This window comes from Gambusia affinis, linkage group LG01 (genome assembly GCF_019740435.1).
Source record: "Gambusia affinis linkage group LG01, SWU_Gaff_1.0, whole genome shotgun sequence".
NCBI classification, from domain to species: domain Eukaryota; kingdom Metazoa; phylum Chordata; class Actinopteri; order Cyprinodontiformes; family Poeciliidae; genus Gambusia; species Gambusia affinis.
This window is the reverse complement of record NC_057868.1, coordinates 6,216,144-6,241,204: the sequence shown is the minus strand read 5'-3', so window position 1 is coordinate 6,241,204 and position 25,061 is coordinate 6,216,144. Positions and strand designations below refer to the sequence as shown.

At 39.3% G+C, this 25,061-nt stretch overlaps 1 protein-coding gene across 7 annotated transcripts in view; it reads right to left on the bottom strand.

Moving 5' to 3' along the window:
- arhgef25a (Rho guanine nucleotide exchange factor (GEF) 25a) overlaps positions 1-25,061 on the bottom strand; it is a 58,195-nt gene that overhangs the window by 23,143 nt on the left and 9,991 nt on the right. For 2 of the 7 annotated variants that reach the window (XM_044112475.1, XM_044112485.1), the window contains exon 1: positions 21,465-23,629. The exons of 4 other annotated variants lie outside the window; for them this stretch is intronic. In XM_044112475.1, coding sequence (XP_043968410.1) covers positions 21,465-21,573 — 109 coding nt within the window. In that variant the 5' untranslated portion in view covers positions 21,574-23,629. Of the gene's footprint in view, positions 1-21,464; positions 23,633-25,061 lie in introns of those variants that run through there. One more of the 7 variants, XM_044112466.1, reaches the window with a different exon arrangement.

Genomic DNA, 25,061 nt, shown 5'->3' with positions numbered 1-25,061 from the left:
AGCTTCTCTGCTGACCCTGCAAAAGTTTACTCTCAATATCCTAAGTACTGTCTCAGAAGGAGCTATTAGAGAGATTTTTATAGTGAAATAGCAAAAAATTGATAAATAGGAAAAATGATGAGCCTCCCCACAGAAAAAAGAAACACTCCTCTGTTCCCCCCCACACACACTGCCAGATATGTAACACCGATATTGTTATACACCTACAATAGAGGAAATTGAGAAAAGAAAAAACATTCCTCCCACTTGCTGCCTTGCTGTATGCTGATGGAATCTGATGATATTCATCTCCGTAATGGTCCTACTGAGCAAAGATTACCCAGGCTGATTTTGCTAATGCAACTTGAATGTTGTTTAGGTGCTCGCAAAATTAACAGTCAAAGGCGCAGGGCGACGAGACCGCATTAAGCCGCCCCGCTCTGTGATTTGTTAATGCTGGGCTTTCACCGGTCGCCCACTCATTGTCTGAGAAGCTCTGCTGTGCCTCCTCGGGGAGCAGGGGAGGCTCATCCAAAAGTGCTGCACTCTGTGACTTCACATCCAGTACGAGGAGATGTTGTGCAGTGGTTACAGATTTTCCTCTGATATCTTTCACCCAACTGATATCTGATCTTCCCATTAGGCAAGTAAATGCCTACTGAGAAATTGTTCTTTGTAAGAACATTTTAAAATATATATATATATCACTCCCTTGCAGGAGTGTTCATTTCCATTGAATTCTCAAATTTTCTGCACATACAGATTGCTTGATTTGATGAACTTTACTCAGAATTTATCTATTAGATTCTCAATTAAACACAAAGTGGTCAGTATGTTTTACATTAAAGACTTTCAAATACACATTTTTACAAATAAAAATCTGTAATCTTATAAAAGTATTGGATTTGACCTGCATGAGCCAATATCTTTCTGCACTTTTTTATTTCCCCTGTATTGTAAGTATATTCTAGAATAAAAGGGGGTGAATACAAATGTGCTGCACACTTTCTAACCTTTTTTCTTTGAAGAAAAAAAAAACACATTTGACTGTTGTTCATTTATGACATCTGTACCATAAAATCCTCATCAAATATATCACATTTTGTGCTTTAAATGTGACAAAGTGTGAAAAATGGACGACTGTGAATACGTTATTATGCTACTTTAGGTAGCAACATTCCTCTTACACTGAATATGACCTCATTTGTTTCTGTAACCATTTCCAAGCTTCAAAATCACACTATCTAATCAATAGCAGTTTGTTTTTTAATTTATTTTCACTCAACAGAAGTTTAAGACCAATTAATTCATAAAAACCGAGTCAAGCAGTGCATCCTTTCAAACTGAATCAGGATGGAGTCTTGAGTTTTCACCCAGACCGGTTTGAACTTTGAACTACCGGTGTCCATCTTTTCCATCGTGCTTCAGGGTGAATCGACTCTGGGTTTGATTGCTGATGAATGGAATGATGAATAGGGAAATCTGATGTTACAGTACTCTCTCGCAAAGATTATAACAATATATTGAATAGAAACTGAAGTTCAAATGAGAATCCCTAACATTATTGAATCACAAAGGAAAAAAGTAGAGACATTTAGGACAATGAAGTTGATTTATGAGCTTTCACTGACGATCCACCGGAAGTCATCTCCTCCAACTTCCCCGTATCGATCGGCTGCAGAGTGAGAGCTGCTGAGCCGGCAAATCAGCCTAAAAGCGTTGGCTGTAATGGAGCAAACTTGTTCGCAGCCCTTGCGCGGTGGAGCTCTTTGTCGAGCCTGCGCGGTCTCTCAGGACCAAAGGCAATTTAGGCATTGCAGCACTCCTCTGATAAACACAAACATGCAGACGTGCCCAGAAACGTGCGTGTGTTAAGACGAACTGCTCAAGGGCATTTGATTTTATTTTATTTTTTTCCACAACCCAGATGGTGCGAGTCTGCAGTGTGGCCACCTGTGAAGTGGAAAACGTGTCAAATGTCCAGCTGAGTATGAGATGGAGCTGCCAGCCATTGTCAGCACCTCACGGATAATAAGTGCAAGGTATTAGAGCTGTAATTTCACATCTCTGCCCTCGCTGACTGGAAGAACTCTCAAAGCAATATGAAGCATAGTAACTTTCTCAAGTGAATCCATCATTGTACCAGAAAGAGCTTTATTCTCCAGTAAAATTACACTTTATCCCCTCAGAGCAAATATACCAGCAGGCCTAGGCTGCAGACAGACACTATGTGCACTCAAGCATGCGAGAGTACTTTAAGCATTCACCTCCAGGTGGTTTGTAGCATAAAATTTAAAATCTTGCTTTATACTGATCCCTAATACAGAGATTTTTCTCTCATATTTCTGTCCTTGTGAACATTTATTTTTTCATTATCTCACATCCTGTTGGCCCCAGGCATGTTCTTTTCTTTTTCTTTTTGCTCCGCTCCTGATTTATGAAACCTGCAATATGCCTCCTTTTTGTACTTCTCACCTCCACCTGTCCCTCTTTCCTGCCCTCCAATCTTCTGTTCTATGCATTGCAGCATTTTTTTCCAAAATGGAACCACTTCCTGCTCTTTAGAATCAGGAAGCTCAGCACTTTGCTCTGATGCAATGTCCTCCGCTGCTGTGACCCAAAGCTGCTGAGACCAGCGCAGTTTCTGGCATGCAAAATGATCCAGCAGAGGAAGCAGTGACACAGGAGGAAAGGGAAAAGTGTCTCCAATATCTCCTAGGCATTCCTTTTTCATTTCACATTAAGACTTTGGATGAGTATGAAGTGTTTATACCCTCTCCAGCTTTCTCACATTTTGTGACGTCCCAGCCACTAATTTACAAAACATTTTATCAAGATTTCTGTGACGGACCAGCACACAGCTGTGAATCAGTAAGAAAAATGAGACATGGCTTTAACCTTTCCAGATCTGAAAGGTGTGTTTGCATACGAATACTTTTTATAACCACCTTTCCACTCTAATCTTGAAGTGCTATGCGGCCTCAAGCAGGCTTCCGTCAGCTGTCTTTGAAGGAAATCGCCATGACGGTGGTGTGTTCAGGTGCTCTAAACTTAAAGTATTCGTTTTTAACCATGCAGTCGTTATTTTGGGTCTCATCTTAACAAGAACACCTTCTTCTATATGTGTGGTGTCCTTAGCATTGCTTGAGGAATGCTACAAACTGGTTTTTCTTTTAAAAATAGTTTTCTTCCATAAAGATCATGTTTATGGTCTTCTAATTGAATTGACAGGTTTTCCAACCTGATTTTTAGATTTTCACAGATTCTTACTGCTGGGTCTCTCAGCTGCTTCAAATTCATAACTTAATCCCATAACTTAAAATGTTGGGTCTCTTAATCTTCATGATGCAATTTGTTCCCAGGTGTCCTTTGACAAACCTGAGGCCTCCACAGAAAAGGTTGATTTACACTGATATTAACTTACACCAAGCCTGGCTGCATTTCCTAAATAATTTGACTTCTGAGGGCAAATGGTAGCACTGCATTTTATTTTATTTTATTTAGAGATATCAGAGTGAAGGTCCCTGAAAAAAAAAAAAAAAAGAAACTGAAACCTACCGTTTGAAAACGTAGATTTTTAAAAAAAAACTTCGTCTGGGTATATTAGAGTAGACCAAATAAGTGTTTAGGTGAATCTTGGGCAAATGGAAAACGCAGGAATTTGTCTGCGTTTTATAGCATCATTATGAAATATTACAAAGTAGACAGAGGTCAACACTTGCCAGAAGGACTGAGGAGAAAATTAAAGTACAAAGAGAGCAAACACTGAGAGAGTTGGTATCGTCTTACTGTGTTTAACAGAAGACAGGAGGAAGGACAGCTCCACGATTGTTGTTGTTCCTGTGTGTGCCATATGCGAGTGTTTTTATGTCCATAAAGTCACACACCGCGCTCAGACAAGTGAGCAGTGGTTTCCTGTCCTCCTGTTGACCTACTTCAAGCAGACACACACACATACACACAAGTGCTGTGATTCCCAGGGCACAGAAGGAAATACGTGGTAGACACATCAAGCGGCGCACAAACAAGTCGCCAGGGTCGGCTTCCTGCTGTCAGCACTCACAGTCACCTTCTGTGGCAGATTTTGTTTTTTTTAATCAGGATCAAAGCGATGTCATTCTCCAGCAACAAAACAAACAAAAAAAAGAGAAATTATGCTTTTGTTAATCCTGTCGTCTTTATAAGGAAGTGAAAAAAAATGGATCGAGAGTCTCCTCATTATGAGATTTAAACAACTTTAATTATTAGACAAATATCAAGCATGCCGAGTGTCACTCAGAACCAGGTCAACAGCAGAATGGTGATACATCTGAATTTATGAAGGGTGCATGTTTACGTCACAGATGTTGCTCCCTGCTGAAATAATCCTCCTGACATTTCAGATGAGCTTTCGATTGTTCTTTCAGAGCTCACTATGCATCTGAATTGGATCTTTTCATGGGGAAAAAAAAGACGATCTAGACAGAAAGATAGAGCAACAGAGACAGAGTGACACAGAAAATCTAACCACAGGCACGGGTTTTCCTCAGACCAGAGTGGGAGACTGGAATTGTGTTTGTGGTAACTGGGACTGAAATCTCCAGACATTCCTTTAGAACCCTTCAGGATGAGTTTCAGGTTCTGTTGGGGTATTTATTTATTTATTTATTTATTTATTTATTTATTTATTTATTTATTTATTTATTTATTTTAAGCCCTTGAAAAACGTATCCATTCAATCACACAGAGTAGGTGCTGATTATTTTTCTCTCTTGGATTACTTTCACAAAAGGTCAGGCGCTGTGATTTTAACTGAACTCTCTCAAATAAATCAAAAACGTCCAGCTGGAGTATTAAACGTATCCCGACCATTTTCTAAAATACCACTAATCCTACATTTACCATAATGAATCTAGTGTTGTTTTATGCTTTTCTCATTTAAGCATTATTCTATGTTGTTATGCTCTGTTCTGCTTTCATCAGAAACACACCAGAAAATTCTGATTGATGATTTTTTTTTTTTTTTTATTTATAATCTGAATATCATGAGGTGAAACATACACTTCTCACCAAAATAATGCTGGACATGTGTTAATAACACCGGATGCTCAAAGAACTGTCTAAATCTGTCTGTCGGACCTGCTTAGTTTTGGCCATTTTGTACGTTTAAATTACTTACAATAAATAAAATAAATAAATAACTGTCAGAATCAGATAACAAATTATTTTATCGTGTGTAAAAGTGTATTTATGTCTCTGCTTGTGTGCCCTGGTTAGTATAGTAAAGATCTTCTCTGCGTCAGCTGCAAGAGTGCTCACAGAGGGCTGATTATCACAGCAAACCCCCTCCCTCCCCCAAAAGGAACGCCAAGAACACACTTATTTCTTGGGGCAAACAAGGCTGCCATTAAGGCCTGGGGTGCCTGAGAACACACAGCAAATTAAAACCAATTATGATTTCGCTTAGCAGCTGTGGCAGTGCCAGCAAGGAAGCCTGAAAGGAGAGTCGGGCACAAAAACTGCAGTTTCCTGCTGGGCTGCAAAGACGTGGAGCTTCTCCAACTGGCCCCGACCTGGATCGCACACATCACACACACGCTCTCCAGAAGATCACATCTGTCAACTGCAAGATTTAGACATACACACCCACAAAGCAAAAGTTGAAGTAGAAGTTTATCCCTCCTTCTGCTCTGGTACACAGTCTTGGCCTCCAGACATGGTGGTATAACGATCCTCAGTTAGACCTGATGGTATTTCCAGACACATATTTTCATTCCTTTCCACAGCTCTGCATTTCTCCCCGTACTCATTGCCATAGCAACTAAACCCAGTAGAAGAGGGAGAGAGGGACAGCAGCACAAGAGATTAGCCATTAAAAAAAAAAAAAAAAAAAGCTCAACCTACACATGTGGGCACGTACAATAAATCATGATACAATAAAGCTACATACGTGGCGCTCCCGCACTCTTTCTCACACATTCACACAAAATGAGTCATTAGCGTGGATTGGTATAAACCCAGCACCCAGATATAAAACTGTCAGGTTTTAGTGGACATTTGTAAAACAATACGGTGCGTGCAGAGAGGATGCATCTGAAGAGCTAATTCCACATTCAGAAAAACCATCTGCACCTGTCAGCCTTTGTGTGCTTCAGATCAGATCCTCTCCATATGGCCATTCTCAGGATGTCTTATGAATAATCAAAATCTATTCAAGTGTTGCAGGGCGAGCTTCAGCACTCATCTCCACATTTACATCCCAGGCCACATCCACGCTCTGGATCTTTACTTGAGGCTTTCAGGTTAATCAGACCTTAAGGTTACAGTGAATAAAAAGCTGTTACAGCTTTATTAATGCTCAATATCTTTATCACCTGGTCCCATTTGATTTTTTTTTTTTGGGGGGGGAGTGTTTCTTACTTCTCAAGTATTGCAGCTATGTTTTTGGATATGCTAATAACAATTAATTTGTAGGAAATAAAGGAAATCCCATTATTTGAACCTTGTTCCCAATACCAGCTCAAGCCAAAGAGATGTGTGTGCTCCAGTGTGATCATCTGGTCCGTCAGGGCAGCTGTTTATTAGCTGCAGTGAGGTTTCCCAAGACTACCTTTAAAGTGAAAGCTTGTGTCAATTGCAGTGATCAATAGTACGTATGGATCAGTGACAATCGCTGCGTCATCTGATGACAAACAGGAGACAAGTCAGTGTGTAGTGTACCGATGATACATTGATCAGGCAGAATACAGAGGAAAAGGTTTACACAAAGGTTATTTTGTGGCTAATACTGTAATATCAATGAGGTTCACAGAGAACAAAGCTTTGCTAATCCACTAATCCTGAAGACAATACTGTGGCGTGTCACTGATAAACCATCAGTTAATCTTCATGTAGTGAAAGATTAACTGGTCAACCTCGTGCTGTTTTTTTCTTTTTTTTGATGAGGATGTCATCCTAATTTAAATAAACTTAACATAGCTTAAGATATTTATGTCAATATGTCTTCTCCAACAGGGTGCTGCAAGGCTTTTATCTAATATTGCATAGGTAGATCGTATCCACTGGTGGTTCTGCTAGACCAAGTTGCCTTTAGATCATGAAGAACCTTCTTTCTGTGTAGCTTTGGGACAATATAGAGCTTTTCGATTACTATTAGATCTTATAGACTGAAGGCTGAGGGTAACTGAGGCTTGGTACTGATGGTCTCTTCCATTCTGCAGATCTAGTCTTGTCTCTCTGATTTCATGAACAGATCTTTTGTCTTGCCTGTTGTGGATGGAGAGAGTGAACTGGAGGCAATATTATTTCTTTGAACAGGTGCGTTTTACAGACAGTCAGAGTTGAGGTCAGTAGAATCTGCCATCAACTGACTCATTAATTAGGCAAATAAAAATGTTATCAGAACCAGAACTCTGAATGAATTTTTCGTATTAAAGCACACACCGAAAAAAACATATGTGTGAAAAAATAACCACATTTGGGTTATTTTCAGATCCAGTATTCAGAGAAATATGAAATGATTAAACTTTGGGTTGACTTAACGCAGCAGATTTGAGGAATGGATTTTAGATTTCAAACACCAAAATGGGATAAAGTGACTTGTATAATATTAATTCTTACAAAGAGAGGGTCAAGAATCACCAAAAACCAAAAATAGTAAATCAGTAGTATTTGTTTTAAGACAAAGGGCTTTACATGTGCTTAATTGTGTACTAACAATTATAGAATCAAGTCAAATGAAAACAACTTAATATCTTTCAAACTGTATACAGTGTATTTTTTTTTACCACCTAATCATTTTGCAGTTAATCATGTTCAAGAGTCTTTTTCTGAACATCTAGAAGTTAACAGAAAATGTGTTAATTTAGAGCTTTGTGCAATGAAATCCCACCAGATGAAACTGGTACGTGTAGTTTAGATTGCACCAAAGTTCACTCTCAATCAGTGATGTCAGTAACGCGTTAATTTGTAACGCGTTACTGACGTCGGACCACTTTTTTCAGTAACGAGTAATATAACGCGTTGCTATTTCAAATCGAGTAGTCAGACTACAGTTACTTATCAAAATCACTGTGCGTTACTATCTCCTTTTGTTATTTAATCGTATTTCCTCTACTCGTCTTGTCGAGTGACCGATGTCTCTATGCGACAGAAATGTAAACAATGGAGGGAGGTGCGCATTTTGTTGGTGGAAAAACTGGAACTATTTTGAGTTTCTGTCGCCAAGTCCGAGTATTATAAGCGGCTTTGGGCTTCCTCTTTTTTTTAAAGTCGCTTGCAGATTTAATGAATGGCGGGTTGCGCCTTTTTTTGGCTCGTTTTTGAACGTGAAGTTGCTCATTTGGGCTTGGAAATAAGCAGAGACTCATAATAAATCCCAGAATTTGTCCGTCATTAAGGTAGTTTTACTCAGTCTCTCCTTGTCCATCATTTCCGGATGATCCGTCCCGCTGTGTCTTTGTTAATGTCAAGTTAATGTATTATCTATGAATGACATCGAGATTCACTTTGCGATCCAGAAAACTGCAAACATCGAGACTAATATGAACAGCGCAATAAACGTGAAAACAGCCACGAATAAACGTGTCCGTAGTTGGCAATGATTATAATGGCAATTTAACGCTATTCTAATTATTAATATTAAGATAAGTGTCACAAATCTGTGCAGCCATCTGAGCTGTGGAGCTGCAGAGTGAAGGTGGGGGTGGGGTTTTACAATCCAAATGGGATAAAGTGACTTGTATAATATTAATTCCAGACAACAGTGGACCACACAAATTACTCAGGTTTTTTATTTTTTTGTACTGTTTTTTTCTACAATCTCCTCTTCAGTTCAACCTTATCAGTGGAGACACATTGTTCATTATAAAAAAGCTTACAATTAAGTTTTGGCAAAGCTCATAGCTGCTGAAAGTAACTAAAAAGTTACTTTTAGTGTAACTTAGTTACTTTCCAAATCAAGTAGTCAGTAATCTAACTAAGTTACTTTTTCAAGGAGTAATCAGTAGTCCGATTAAAGTTACTTTTTCAAAGTAACTATGCCAACACTGCTCTCAATAATGTCACTTCCCATCGTTTGCTTTGCTTCGTGTACTGTTTTGGAAAGTTTCTCCATTGAGTATTCTCTGCAGAGAGCTGCAGAGAATGCAGAGGAGAGTCACCAGGATCAGAAACCCCCCTCTGGTCTGTCAGCCGCACTGATGTGTTGTCAATCTACAGTCACAGAAAAAATGCACTAGTGACACTGATAAATAAAAAGATACTTTAATAGCTGCAATACTGTACAGTCTGATTTCAGATCCAGATTAAGTAAACACATAAATTTCACTTAACCTTTAAATTGGCAGATAATGTTCTTTTATAAAACAAAAAAAAATCTTTCTAGGTCATTTCCACTGAAACATAAAGTCCCTGCCATATATGTATGACAAGTCTGTGTCTTTCTGGTTTTCACAGAAAAGATTGCCCTTATTAAAAAAACGTTTTAAAAGATCATGCAGGCCAATTATTGCTTAAACATAAAAAGGATAAAATTAGCACTTTTACAGAAATGATTCTCTGTGCAGGAACGTTTCTCATTCCTCACCAGGAAAAGGTTTCTCACTTGGAAACACATGCATGCGAGATTATAAATTAATAATAATCATAAAATTAAGAGAAGGAGCCATCAAAGTTGAGGAATGATGATAAAACATAATTCGTGCGACACCACCAAGGCGAGGTGTTGTTAGACTTTTGATAATGAGTCTTTAAAATTCTCTTCCATTCTTCACATGTAGAGTATTGGTTTGAAATGGATTTTAACAGATTCTTTATTCACTCATCATATTCTGACGACCCAGTTGTTTGGACCAAACGTTTCTCATGGGCATCACATCAGTAAAAATGTGAAAAGTTGCTAGAACTTTTCAAACTATAGTTTTTCTCCAAAGGGAAATGTGTGGTATACCGGTTTGCTAGGTTTCCATCCACTGCTCTAAGAGAACTATTTATTTGACTTCCTCCTGGTCATTGAACAAATCCCTATTTAAATCTTTGATATATAAACTAAGAGTCAGGTTTGATCTGGACATTTTCCCATCACTACTTTGTACTTGGGTGGCCCATTGTGTTTCTGTACGCACTGATGCCTGAATTTGATGCTCTAAAACTAATCGCATTACACTTTGGCTGCCGTGACCTCACTTTTTCTTTCTTTTATGCATTTTACATCTTTGTTCATTTCTGACATGGAAACAACTACATATTTTGTGAGCAAAAACCTGATTAAAAAGGAAAGAGCTGTAAAATAACCAAATACTGTATTCCTGCTAAAGTCACCTCAGCACAGCACTGATTGATAGTTAGTATTTTACCAGAATGCAACGAGTAGATAAGACAAGGCAGCAACCGAGTACAGAAAGAATCATTTTCATAGATTTCCCTGATGGCCGCATACATAAAATGAGCTATTTGCGCTAAACGAGGGGACAGGGTTGCCGGGGTAAAGTGGTTGCTCTCCCCCTCTGCACTGTTGGAGAATTCTTTCTAAACAAGGTATGGAATGCACTCCTGTGTTTCATAATTTGTTCCCTCATTCTTCTCGTCTGCACGTTTACAAACAGAGTTCTGAGGAAGAAGGAAAAAGAGGGAGAAAGATTGTGGGAGACGGTGGGGCTGACATAGATGGGAGCCCTGGAAACATGTCAGGGCAAGGCGATTAAGTAGAGGAAAAAGGAAGGAAGAATGAAAAGTGAAAATAATGAAGAAAAAAAAGAAGGAAAGGTGGGAGGGTTAAGATATGATTAATAACTGGATGACTGACTGTGTGCTGACCAGAATGAAAAAGAGAGAGCAGCGGGGAAACAAAGAAAAGAGAAAATGAGAGTGGCCCAGGAGGGATCCTAATGTTCAAGTTGGCAGATCAACCCAAACTTCTGACCAGCAAATTTCTTCATACAGCAGGAGACTGGGAACAATTGGTCCACTCCCCTTCCACACCTCCATACTACATTTCACATTTCACACACACACTCACACGCACGCGCACCTCCCCTCCCCCACACACACTCAGATTGCATTTCTGTCCGTCGCTGCTTTCCTCTGTGCAAAGAGCAACAGTATAAAGAACATCTCAGCTGCACGATACAGAAGAGGCAGGGGGGGCTGTGGTAGGGGGGGTAGAGGAGGTAGTGATGTGGAGAGAGAGGTGAGGAGGGGCTGGGAGTGCAAAGTTTAAAAATATCTCAGAAACACAAGGCTAGGGCCACAGCCGGCCAGCATACCTTCAATTTCAGCTATTTTGGTTGCTTTTTTTCCATACTGTCTGAAGTCTGCCTTATAAGCTGATGACAGCAAAGACGATTCCTCCGGCTGAGACATAAAAAGACTGTCACAGGAACTTTTCCCCCAGCATTTGCCAGCTGGGCTGTTTTCTGTCAAAAGTGGCCCCGGCTTGTTATCAACGTGTATTCACGCGTCTCCGAGGTCGCAGGTTAGAAACCAAAAACTTGGGGGTCGGGGCGACTGAAACTGAAAGCAGACATGGTAATGCAATAGACTGAACCCTTCCACCTCTGTGTCTGTAACACATCACCACTAATCCCCTAAGGCCAAATGCACAAAAATTGTAAAAAAATGTTCACGTTTTTTTTTTTCCTTTCTAATCAATGAGTCATGTGTTCTAATCACTGTCTGTGTATTGCATTCTCTCTGCTGTTTTTTTTTTGTTTGTTTGTTTTTTCTGGGGGCTGGGGGTGATCTAATTGTGCCCTCTTATGTGCAGCAGGTTGAGGATGATTTGCCTCGAAGGCAAGTGTGTCATTCTAGATTTGGAGATTTGGCTTTTATAATTAGACACACACACACGCAGCAAAACTGTCATAATATCCTAAAACGCAAAGCTTAATCAAATATTTTCAGCAATTTTTTTATTTAGAAGCCTTTGTTCTCCCTAGCTTCACAATTCAGCCATGTAAATGTGTGTGTGTGCGTGTGTGTGTGTGTGTGTGTGTGCGTGTGTGTGGTGGTGTGTATATGCGTGTGTGTCATTGCTGTGGGGGATCCTTGTTCTCGCTGCATGCATGAGTCAACATCAGTTCCCGTTACTCACAAACAAGCTCAGATGGGAAAAGGAACATGTACAGTTTAGATGCAAGAGGAAGACTTGAAAGAGGCATTTTAGAGAAGAACAGGAGACAAACTGCAGAAAAGATAGATAAAGATTAAAGCTGCAGAGTTCAATCTATAGATTCTAACCTGCCACCCCCCATGTAAAGTCACTTTTCTTCCAGTAGCTCAGAGCTCAGGTGAAGCAGTTTGCTACGTTTATTAGCAGATTGAGTCAAATGTCAAGATTCTTCATCTGAAAGTGCTACTTTCTGGTTTGGGATCTTTGGGTGGAGGAATATCTTGTTCCTTACTGTCAGTTTTATTGATTCATCCATCCGTCCGTCAGTCAGTCCATCCATCCATCCATTCATCCATTCATCCAGTCAATTATGACTCCATCATTTTGTGAATTTTTCCCGATGTTTATAACTCAGAGATCATTCTATTATGAATGGCCTTTGAGTTTTCTTTTACTTTCACAAAATGCTACTATTTTCCTGCATTCTCTCACATAAAAAAATAAGCATTATCCAAATCTATTTCATTATTAAATGGGCAGCTTGGATTTCCAGTCTCTGGACCGTGAGTCTAATTGACTGTGGGCATCATAAGCACACCATTTTCCAAATGGTTTGTCAACAGTCTTTGCTGGGAAGCAGGTCTCCCTAATGGCCCTCTGGTAGGTAGCCAGCTAATGTGTTGCGCAGAGTTAAAGTGGAACGTGCTTTTGTCTCTCATTTTACCATCCCTCGACCTGTCTACAGTGTCCTCTTGGCTGTCTCTATCACATTGACTACTCAGTCAATAGTCCTTTCCATGCTGTGTTGTCCTTATGTCAAGTAGAGTAGTGTGCAAACTTCTTGAGTCTTTCCCCACACATTTCTGTGTTGGATCTAAGGATTAAAGATTAGTTTTACCGGTATGTGAATATTTTTTGATAAATCACTTGTTCAGTTGCCTTGTTAGGAATTTTAACTCTGAGCGAAGTGGAAAAAGACTCTAAAACTCGAGGGGCAAGCTCCAGTTTGTGTTTACTCATAACAGATAGCTAGCATACAAACATCTCACAAAGACAGTTCACCTTCCTCTTGTATAACTGAAGAGTTTAAAATGCCAAACATGATGTATGACGCATATTTACGTAGAGCTCTTAGCTGAAAACTTGGTAAACAGTAGAACATTGCAGGAGCATAGGATCTGTGTAAAGTCTAAACTTTTTTAGTCTTCTGAAGACATACTGTTCATATACCTTTAATCTGCTGAAAACAATACTAATGTCTTTGTTAACAATCCACTTGTTCACACTGCATCATTGACAAAGTCCATAGAAAACTTTGAAAGACCTTCAGAAGGCCTGGAGAACCATCGATCAAAACAACTTCTTACTCCCCTAAACAAATTTCGTGAATAAATCAGCTGTGGTTTGAAACTTTTGCTCAGTGCCATGTTTACGGTAAGCATTATTCTTTCTAAATTGTCTCAGTCATGCAACCCATCACACACACGCACACACGCCCACACACGCACACTGACATGCTTTCCAAATAAGTACTGCTTGCATTTCATGTCATATTGATTAAAATGTGGAAACAATTTGTGGCAAGGGTGTCTGTGTATGAAGCCACAGAAAGACTCTGATTAGCCCCACAATCTTCTGAGGAAAAACTAATGGTTTACACGCAGGAACGACGGCCATCTAGCACGGCATTTAGTCTCAATAACAGCAGCTGAAATCACACAAGTTTCTCTATTTTTTTTCTCTCTGAAAAGTGTGAGAGGAGTTGATTTCTCTCTGCATGCAAGTTTCAAGAAGGCAAATAGATATGTCATCATTTAGCATATAAAGTAATCATTTCCATGATAGGTAGGAAATGAATCATCCTGCTCTCTGACATTCCCTCCAGAGTCTACAGCAAAGCCTTTTCAGAAGTGATGACTCACAACATTTTTCATTGACAGATTTGTCCAGGACAACCAAACAAGAGCTTTGACGACGATGGCGATGATGGTCACATCAGAAATCTGGCAGCTCACACTTCTTTGCCACACAGTCCTTTGAAAAGGTATTTACCCCATTATGTATTTTTATCTATTTTTTTTCCCTTTCTTTCAAAATTAAATGGTTCTGTTTATAAAAGAGACAAAGAGAACCTGAGTAAATACAAAAAGCTATATTCATGTAAAATGCAATTAAGTTATATGGCGCCTTTCAAGACTTAAAATTGGTAAATGTGAGTGACCACAGCAAGCTATGTACAAAGAAACTGAGAAAAATTAGAAAAAATAATATTTAAAAAGTATGTTTCTACTAACAAACAAGTTCAAAAGCAGAGAGTTTCAGAGTCTCGGTGTCAGTGAACAGAAAGCTCTGTCTTCCTTTGTGGTCATCTTGAACCATCAGTAGAACCTGAGCATGGGACTTAAAGGTGAAGAACCCCTCTGAGAAAATCTGGTGCCTCTCTGTGACGAGCTCTCCAAGTCAGTAAAAAGACTTGCAGTCTGAAATAAACTTGAACCCAGATGTACTTGCATCCAGATTGGAGTCACATGTGGAAACCTGGAGGATTTTAATAGAAGCCTGGCAGCAGCCTGTTGAACAACTCGCAGCTATTCTAAGGAGACATATTTGTAGTGTGTTGCAATAATCTAGTCATGAGGAAGCAAAAACATGAATAATCATGTTTTGGATGAGAGAAAATGGTATTTAGATTGGCAATATTTCTCGGATGGTAAGAACAAGAACAAAACAGAGACTTGACATGCATCCAAAGTAAAAAACAGAATCAAAGTGCATCACAGTGTTCCTGCAAAGAATTTTGGCAAAATAACTAAGAGGTCCAAAGGTCTCTTTAGTCCCAAACATAAATTTTCCTGTTGTAAAGATAATCATTTCAGTTTTATTTTCATTTAATTGACGAAAGAAGTTTGCCAGCTACTCTTTAGTAAAGGCTAAGCAATTTACCAAACAGTGGAGTTCAGATATTTTATCTGGGTAAACCAAATGAATATCTTCTGCATAATAATGTATTTAAAGTTTGACAGGCACAAGGGAGAGCAAATACTATAAAAACAGAACAGGTCCAAAAACCAAACCTGGGGGAACACCAAATAGAATTGAATAAATGGAAGACCTGTATTTACATTATTGTTATATCGAGCTACTGATTTCACTTAATAAAACAGGATAACCAAATAACCCACGACCTTTGTGAAAAGAAATCCTGTGTAAATTGTGCTTAATCTGTTGAGTTTCACCACCCATACACAGAGAACTGCATCACCCAAAAATCAAGAAATTACTTCAATGGAACATATTAACACATGAAGTAGGAAAGAAATTTGGAAAAAATGGTCAATTGTGGAGACTTCCAGTGCCAATTTTATCCTTAGTTCTGATGTCGATAACTCATGAAAGCAGAAAAGGTATTCGCAGAGGAGTTTGAAGACCAAAACTGCTGTTGACAGCAAAGAAATGGAAAGCCCATCTCAGATTTTCACCCCCAAAAAAACATTTTGATGACTTTTCAGAATTCAGTCGACTGACAAATCAAAAATGAATTTTTTTGGAAGTGGTGTCCAGTTACACGTGGCTTAAAACTAAACCCAGCCTTTAAAAAAAAGAACAACATAACTGTGGTCAAACATTAAGCATGCCTTTGGTAATGTGATGGTGTGGGGCAGCTAGGGTTAGGGTTGAATTTAACTGTCTACCAAAACATCTTGAGGAACAATTTCCCACCATTAGTTTGAGATCTTCACCCCCAGCTCTGCAATTCCACTCTAAAATAGCTCAGAACAAAAACAGAATAAATATTTTTAGAATGGTCTAATCAAAGTTTGAACTTACAACTAATATGTCACAACTGTAAGCATTCCCATGCGACCCTGCAGTGTGGTTCAAAATAAGGAGTGAGTCAAAATGTATCCACAACAATAAAAAAAAGACTCTTTGTCAGTAGTTCATAGTATAATTAGTTGCATGCATTTTGTGTTGACTCAGATTATGATTGCCTCATATAAAAACTAGTGTTGTGACCTGAAATATTTAAGCGTTCAAAAACCAAAGAAAACTGCAAGTGGGTTTTTTAATGGCACTGTTTATCGTTTAACCTCAACTATTCCAGCTGAGATTTCCAGACAGTGTCTCAGCTAATGTTTGTTAGAAACACTCTTCCAAAGACAAAAAAGACATTATGTGCTGCAGTGACATGCCTGACCTATGAGAACAATGGTGAGGGCTGAGGAACTACAAGTCCGGCCTGCATTGTTCAGTGTTTCCTATAAACAACACAACAGCGCCTAAAAGTTATTGCAGAGGTCACTGTTTCTTCCATGTTATGTGTGCTTGTTGAGTTGTATTAGAGTTCTGATCAACGTTAGCGTTAAAAAAATGTATTCCCTTTCTCACCTCTTGGCCTTGGTTCATTAGTTACCGGTAGGTAGTATTCACATAACCCAGCAGACATACAAGCAGACGGGCACAAAAAAAGACGCTGAAAACAGCAGCATATCCAGATCCAGCCTGGGAGAAGAAACAGTGAGGTCTTCTGTGTTGTACTACCAGAGGGCATGTTCCAGTAAACAGGTTTAAATTTATTATGCGATGTCAGAAGAAACAAAGCAAGTAATGAGATTTTAATGGTGGTGATTAAAAACAGTTGTAGAGCACTACCCCGGCTAATATTTTCCCTCTGAAATGATGTTTAGTACATAAGTTGTTGCAGACAATTCCAGACAATTAATAGAAAGTGTGCAAGGGAGTAGTACAGTAGGACATAAGAAATTGTTACAGTAGACTTCATGTGGTACACTAACAGCACTGAAGGAGAGACGAAAGAAAAAAGCTATATGGTTTTAAAAGATATTTTCAAAATAAAATACATTTTGTGTTTCTACCAGACTGAAATAGCTTCCCTAAAACTTTGAGAAGTTATGCGAAAAGATGAGATATTTTTGTTTGAGCTGCATCTTTAAAATGATGTTCAAAATAGCAAAATAAAATTCACATAAAAAAAAATACAAAAATAATTTATGCATCCATCCATCCATTGTCTATACACCCTTGTCCCTAATGGGGTCGGGAGGGTTGCTGGTGCCTATCCCCAGCTGCGTTCCGGGCGAGAGGCGGGGTTCACCCTGGACAGGTCGCCTGTCTGTCGCAGTAATTTATGCATTTAAAAGAAATTATGTGAAATAATTCTTGCTGTCATGCTGAACAAAGAACATCTGTGAACATAAATGTTCAGGTCTTGACACTGGTTATGAATTGGAGGTAGGTCTGGACTTTGACTAGGCCTCTCTAGCATATAGTCACTTTGATCAAAGCTCTGGCTGAATGTTTAGGCTGGTTCTCCTGCTGGGAGGTGAAACGCAAAAGAAAATCTGTTCATCCACCTTCCCATCAATGCTGATCTTTTTCCCCTGTTGTTGACGAAGAGAAGCATCCGACAGCATGATGCTGCCACCTTCACGTTTCAGTGTGGATGTGATTTATTTAATAATGTGATGTGTTAGTAATATTCTACATATATAGCTTTGAATGTCGGCCAAAAGGTTCTGGTTGCACTGACCGGAGGACATTCTTCCAGATGATCGTCCCCAAAATGAATTGTATCAAACATGACTACTTATAGATTTCTTTAAACAACATCGTCTAAAAACACATTTTCAGAACTGTTATCACAGTTATGCTCGTTGTTGCATTGTTTTATCAAATGAAATAGCAAAAAAAATTAATTAAAGCTTGTGGGAAATTTTAAAGTCAGCACTTGGTAGGTACTGCCTCGCTGTTCTGGAGCCAGCGTTGACTGTGTTTAGACTGAAGTGGTTAAGAAAAAAAAATTTAACATGTCAAGAGAGAAGCTAAGTGTTTATTAATGTTAGTCCTCTAAAGCTGGAGGCGATTTGGAGTCAGACTCCAGCAGCTATTAGAGGTTTGGGTTTTGTATTCCTGCATTGTCATCATGTTCTTCTTTAAATAGCAATGTAGTCATGAAATAGCACATTTTGTTGTATGAAGGAATAAGGTTTCTTTCTCGAGCTGTTAATGGGCATTGATGACATTCAGCTTACCAAGCGTAGTTGTGCATGGCTGACGGTCAAAAAAATGTGCTAATTTGCAGAGACTGAAGTATTTCCAACTAATAGACTCAAGCTCAGACCGTGAACTCCAGCTCTCATTCTGAAGGAGCACAAACTGTTCAACAGCTGTTGATATTTTTGCTCCAAACAAATAATTTTTGCGGCCAATCCCGCTGACAGTTCCCAAGGCTGAAACGTGTCAACTAGCAACACACTGTTTTCTTTGGCAGATGTCTGAGCACCTTGAGTGCCCACTGTTTTGCTTAACGTGGCTCATTGAGAAACAACAGAGTACTTCGCTGTGTTCAGAATGAGAGTAGGCTCTCATGTTGTACTTGACTGCCAATACAGTCCTGAAACACTATAAGTTGTTTAAAATTGGGAAAACTGTGTTTATTAAGGCACCTTTTAATAGTCTGAAATGTTTAATTCCTCCAATCCCCCACATGTTTACATATTGCGAGCTAAGCGTGTGTGTGTGTGTATTTGCTATGATTACACATGGAGAAGGTGTAGTAGGGGAGCAGCAGACGATGGAAAAAGAGAATATCCATTACATAAGAGATTAAAACCAAAGGAATGTAAGGTATGCGACCAAGAACCCTGGCCAATAACGTGAAAGTCAACTCCAGGAGCCCCCCTGAGTACGGAGACTCGGTGGGTAGCTCCACTGTACATGCCTTTGATGTAAAGGGAACAAACACACAGCAGGGAACCAAGGCATAAACTCATATCATGCAATTAGACACCACTGTTGTTTTAACTTTGCTTTGGGCCACGGCAGCAGAGGTCATACTCTATAAGAGTGCAAAGCAACAGCAAGGACAGTGAGGCGACTGGCACACAGTTAGCGACAACTAAGCAGGAGAACTTTCAGCTCTACAGCAGTTTATGCTGCTTTTCTTTACAACGAGAAAGCATGATTTGGAGACAAAGAAGGCACGAAGGCTGAGATGGACAAACATAGGACCAAGTCCTCGCTTTGCAAGCTGCCAGTAAAGTTTGAGTCTTCCCACTATCAAATCAAATCACAAAGAAAGAGATTCTGATCACAAGTGAAGTTAAAACACCATGGCAAAACCAGGAACAACCTGCCAGGACAGGGGAAAAGCCTAAAATCATAACTTTTGGAGAAAATACTCATTTATACCAAAGTCATGAAGAAATCAGGGCCTACTTCAAATAGCGGTTTCCGGTAGTTTAAAATAGTAAACTTTGTGTTTTAATGATTGGCTATTCACACACTTTTGTCATTAGTTCCAGCCAATACTCTGCGCATTTGAAAGGATCATATGACTACTTGTCGCTACCACAACAAGATCTGTAACTTTGATTGTGAATTCTGCAAGAGAAGAAAGGAGAAGTCTCCACTTGGCACACTGATGCTGGATTCTACAGCAGCAAAAAGAGAGTGGAAGGACATGAGAATAATTAGACATTTCAAAGTTAAGAGACTATAGTCCTTACTTTGCATATGACAACATCCTTTATAAAGAAATCAGTAACAAGAAAACATGCCAGGACCATAGTATGAACAGAAGTATCATAGTCTGTCTTTGGTTTACCTAAAGCAGATCAAGTCCTATATCTTTTGGGTTTTTCAACCCCACTTTTTTTTCCAGTTCGTCTTTGTTCTGATTCTTGAAGCTTCTTGTTGCTCCTTTGTTGAGTTCTGGAGTTCTTTCCTCGGTTATTACTGTAGCAATCTGAGATAACTTCCACTCCTCAACACATTTGCATAAAACACTTAAAAATGTGTCCTTTCTCCTTTTCATCACTTTTCAGCACTACAGAGAGTGATGCAGGGCAGCAACATGCAGTCTTTGGGGGGCTGAAAGCATAAATGTCTGGAGCGAAGTCAGTCAGTTGGCCTCAGGCGAAACGACACCATGTTGTCTGGATTGGTGGATGTATCTGTGGCTCCACATCAATCTGATCCAAGCATGAGGTCAGAAGAAGCTCTGACATCAATTTTGAAATTAATTTGTCCAATAAATATTATCTGCATTAATTAATAAAAAATAGCTATGATGATAGGCAAGCAATATCAGACCGTAAAGCAGGCTAATTGGAAAGAGGGTAGTAATTTTATAAGAAATCATTAAATCACCTTCTGTATCAACATTGGATGCACTGCACAGCTGCATAATATAGCTCATATTTATCCAAGGGTTAGCAATAAATATGAGCTGACAATGTAAATACACTGCATTTGCTTTGTATGCCAGTAGAGGTGATGCTTTATGTTTAGTGCTTCACAAAATGTATTAAGATGTCCATGCTGCTTTGGGGTGTCAGTGTGTCACTAACAGAAGAGTGTCCGCACCAAACTACTCTGTTGGAACGGCACTATCTTCTTTTATTTTTCTCCAGTATCTGGTACTCACCATCTGGGGTCTGTGTTTAACATGACCATAACATGAAAGCTATTATGTTTTCCTGCTATCCAGCCTCCCTAAAGTACTGCTTGGGTTTCAGATGAGGTTCTGCGGATAGAGACTGAACTCCAAATGCAGCAATTAGTAGACATTATACAGGTCCAGTGAAAGGGTCATATAATATGCAACTGAATTGGATGTAGAGATCGTATAAGATGGATACAAATTCATAAATTTGAGTGAGGTTTACTCGGATAAGGCTTTATGTTAATATGTCATTTTTTCTAATCAGAAGGTTCCATGTGGCATCACGAGTCATTCAGGCTGAAACCATGAACCTCAGAGTCTGCTGTGATATATCAAATTCAGTCCAAAGTCATCAAATGTTTGCACTGAGTCTGATTCGAGTCCACATCTTCTAGTGTCAGTGGGAATAGAAAAACCAGTTGTTTCAGACCGGTTCTGCCTTTCACGCGCAAAACATCATCTAGTGACACACACTCATCACAATGACGAGGTCCACTTTCCAAATCCTACTCACAAGCAAACTTGTGTTCCCCTCTCTGACTTAAAGGGGAGTGTGTGTGTGTGGGGGGGTGTGCGTGTGTGGGTGTGTGTGCGTGTGGGTGTGTGTGTGTGATGCACTCTGTCCTTCCTGTTTCCCACTGTTCAGTCTTCTGGGGGGAAAGACATGCTTTGCCTGCTTGGTTGTGGACGTGTATCACACACACTCAAACACGCATGCCTGCACACACACACATCTGTTGCTTTAGATAGAGGTGCAAACTGAAGTCCACATTTTCAAACTCTGCATATATTTGGAAAACCGACTCAGAAAACAGTCTAGCTAAACATGCAGGAGAGGTTCAGGTACTGCTTTAAGTTTAGTGATTGACAACAACTCAAAGAAGATTTTTTTTTTTTTTTCTTATGTGTTGGGATGAGCATAATACTGACCTCTGACTCTGGCATAGCAGCAGCCACACTTAACTAGGATTTTTCGGAACAAGTGCTGGCAGCCACAGCCTCTGTGGTGGCGATGGTGATGGTGGTGGCCCCCTTTCATGCTGTTGAACCATGAGCAGAGGTGGGCATGGGGCCCAGCAATCAGTCTCTATCCCCCCCACCTCTCTTTTTCAGCTTTACTCCAGCAAAAGTGTAAATCTCAAAAAAAAAAAAGGTGTCAGCTGATCCTCTTCTTCTTCTCCTCCTCCTTCTTCTTGTTCTTCTTTTTCCTCCTTCTTCTCCCCTTTTTTTCTCCTCAGTTGACTATTAACAGTGCTGGAGCCCACATCCAAGACACTGGCAGTCCTCAAAAGAAGCAGGCAAGAGGGAATCCACACCAGCAGGGGATTTGTTTTTTTTGTTTTGTTTTTTTTCTTTTTAAAAGGTGGTGAAATATTCCTGCGAGCTCATCATTACACTGAACGTGTATTCTCTTCTCCCTGTCTCTCTGTGTTTTTCCTGCCTCTGCTTTCTCTCTGGTGCTGAGCTCTCGCCTCTGTGAACTGCCTGGTCAAATGACAGACGGGGAGACTGTTTCAGAGAGAGAGCGGGAGACGGAGATAGCAGGGGAGAGATAGAGAGAGAGAGAGAGTAAGGGGAGGGGTGAGAAGGGTGGAGTCTACGGATCTAGTTGTCGGCTATTCCAGTATAAGGTTTCCACTCCCTTGCTTTTTCTTTTTTCTCTACGGTCCTCCGATCCTTTCTCCCACTCCCCTAGTTGATTTTTCTAGCTTCCTCTGTTCCATTTCCTCTCTTGTCGGCGACCCCCTCTGCCATGTCTGTTATCCTCTTTCCTACATGCTTGAGTCTCATTGTAGCAATCCTTAATGGGGAGCCTTAGACAGGACTAGATTAAATGTGCTCTCCTACGTCTGCTCACTTCTGAATCTGTAAATAGTAACACCCAGGTCTGTAGTTATACTGATTGCTATTTAAAGGCCATATGCAGAATTAGGTTGGGTGTCATGCGTTTTTCAGTAAGTTAGACATGGGTTCAGTTTCTTTAAGACATGTTTTTGGGTTCTGGGTCACACCTCTTCATAGAGAGTCGTGTTCATTTATGATCCTTAAGGTAGCCGTTTTATTTCTCTATCTCCATGGAGCGAATAAACAGTCTCATATTTCATAATGTTGCTACTCCTTCACAGTGTGTGTGTCTGTGTGTAACTCTCAACATGCAGACTTCTAACTCTTTGTCTGACATGGAGTAACATACTTACATAAAAACATAAGCAAAGGATTAGCTCAGAGATTCCAGGGAAGTACCCTGTGAGTCTGTGGTTAAATATTAATGGTTTTTAATGATGAATAATTTACGGAAGAGATAAAGGCTTCCTAATGTGCAGACTTGTCCATCTGTACCTTAATTGCATTGCTGATGTTCTAGATCCATCACAACTTCTGTGTACAAGTATTTTTTCAAAAACTTGTTCATTCATATTAGAAAAAACAAAGGGGTCAATGAATTCAGAATATGTGGTATGAAAGACTTCCACTGTTATATTATTATTATTCCTTCTATAATGTAACCAAACTATTTACTGCTACTGAATGTCCATATTATTGATTGTTTAAAAATGTTATTATGAATTTATGCACATACATAATCATAATTAATGCTAGATAATCATTATCTAGCATAATGAATAATCAATTATCTAGCAACAATCATTGCTAGATAATTGTTAACTATTTCTGCCCTGTTTTACAATTGTGTTCTGCCTGTAGTTTTAGCAATGGCAGCAGAGGAAGTGAACAAAGTCACTCAATTCCATCTTATTTGGCTTTGTACTTTTGTCCTCAGAGGGTAGGGTGGTTTGATTATAGTTCAATTTCTGGTAAGCTTCATAATGTCAAACTGGTGCATTACATAGGTCCTGGCCAAACGTTAGCAATAGAGTAAAATCAAAAACAATCGTCTCTCAATAGCTTAGGGTCCAGTCCCTCTGCAAGAAGCAAAGCATAGAAGAGTGTGAAGGTTACTTTAATGCTTCTTAAGGGCAGAGCCTTTTTCTTCCAGAAAATTTATTTCAATATTCTGAGAAAGTAACATGTAATCTCATGGATAGTAACCAGTAATGTTCAGTCCTGAACTGTCCCACTGTAAAAATCCAGGACAATATCCTGAATGTCTTTAGAGTATAACCTCTTCTGGAAAAGTAAAGGTCCCAGAAAGCAATCTCTAATTTCAAGAAGACTTACCTCAAAGTTCTGAGAAAACAACACATAAGTTCAAAAATGGTAAGTTGCATAGTCCTAAGAGATAGCTCAGAAATTCCAGAACAGCAACATATAAGTTTGTTATATGTTGCTGTAACCTCTTCTGGAAACGTTTAAGTTTAACATGTGGTAAGCAAATCTCCATGTTCTGGCAAAAAATGTTTTTAAAAAATCACTGAGTTACAGAGATTTCACATGGAAACATGTAAGTCATGCAGCTTGTAAGTTCCAGTTAAGTAATCACCAAAGTTTGGGAAAACAACGTGTCATAGCTATAAAAAGCAGCCTCTCGGTTTAAGACTGCAACATGTTGGTTTTAACCAAACAAAGTTGGTTTCTGTAAAGTTCCCCATAACTCTGGGCCCAGTAACCTGTAAGTACACAGATTGCAATGTCTAAGCTCTGGAATACTAATCTCTACATTCTGGGAAACTAACATGTTTCCAGTATTATTTAATGTTTTTAATGCATTGTTCACTTCAACAGCTTTCAATGTTTCTGCCAAAGCATCTCTATGTATATAAGAGGTAAAGCTATGTATTGTTTCTGTGAATTTGACTGCTTTAATAAATGTGTTGATAATCACTTCTCTAAAAACAACCTCACAAATCTAGATATGTGTACAAATAATTATAATAATAAATATAATCTATTTTACTTCTAATCAGAGTTACTTTACGGTTTGCATGGTTAGTACAAATTTACCAGCTACATCAATGCATTTGCCTTAACAACTGAAGTAAATGTTTTGAACCAAAATACTCGTGAATCTAAATCAACCTTATTAGTGAATCTGGTGAAATTTGTTCGTGAGTACAGAATTTTTGTTCCACTGCATCTGCATCTTTGTTCAAGCATGAAGCAGGTACTTTTTTACTTTTCCCAACTCTTAGAAATGTTCAGGGTTCGATTTGTAGTCGTGCACTGGACATTCTTTCTGTCTGGCGCCAGAAACATGTGCACACCTAGCAGAGGAGTCCTACATCTAAAAAAAAAGAAAAAAAAGCAGTTTCCAACACTGTGGAACAAACAAAGCAAACCATGTTTAGATGTGAACATCAAAACACCAGAAACACAGTTTACATTTTTAGCCTTTCTTACAGATGAAATCAGAGCGGGCCCGTAAAGTAAAACACGTTCTTTTGAGTAAATAACTCCAGACAGACCCGGCGCAGGAAGAAAAATGAAAAAGGTTTTATGAAATGCTATGACATTCTGGCCTGGAGATGGCATTCTCAGACTTCAAGCTGCTCAGATCGTGACTCGGCGTAAGATATGACTTCAATTTTGCTGCACTTCTCTTTCACCAAAAGCTGCAACCGTATAAAT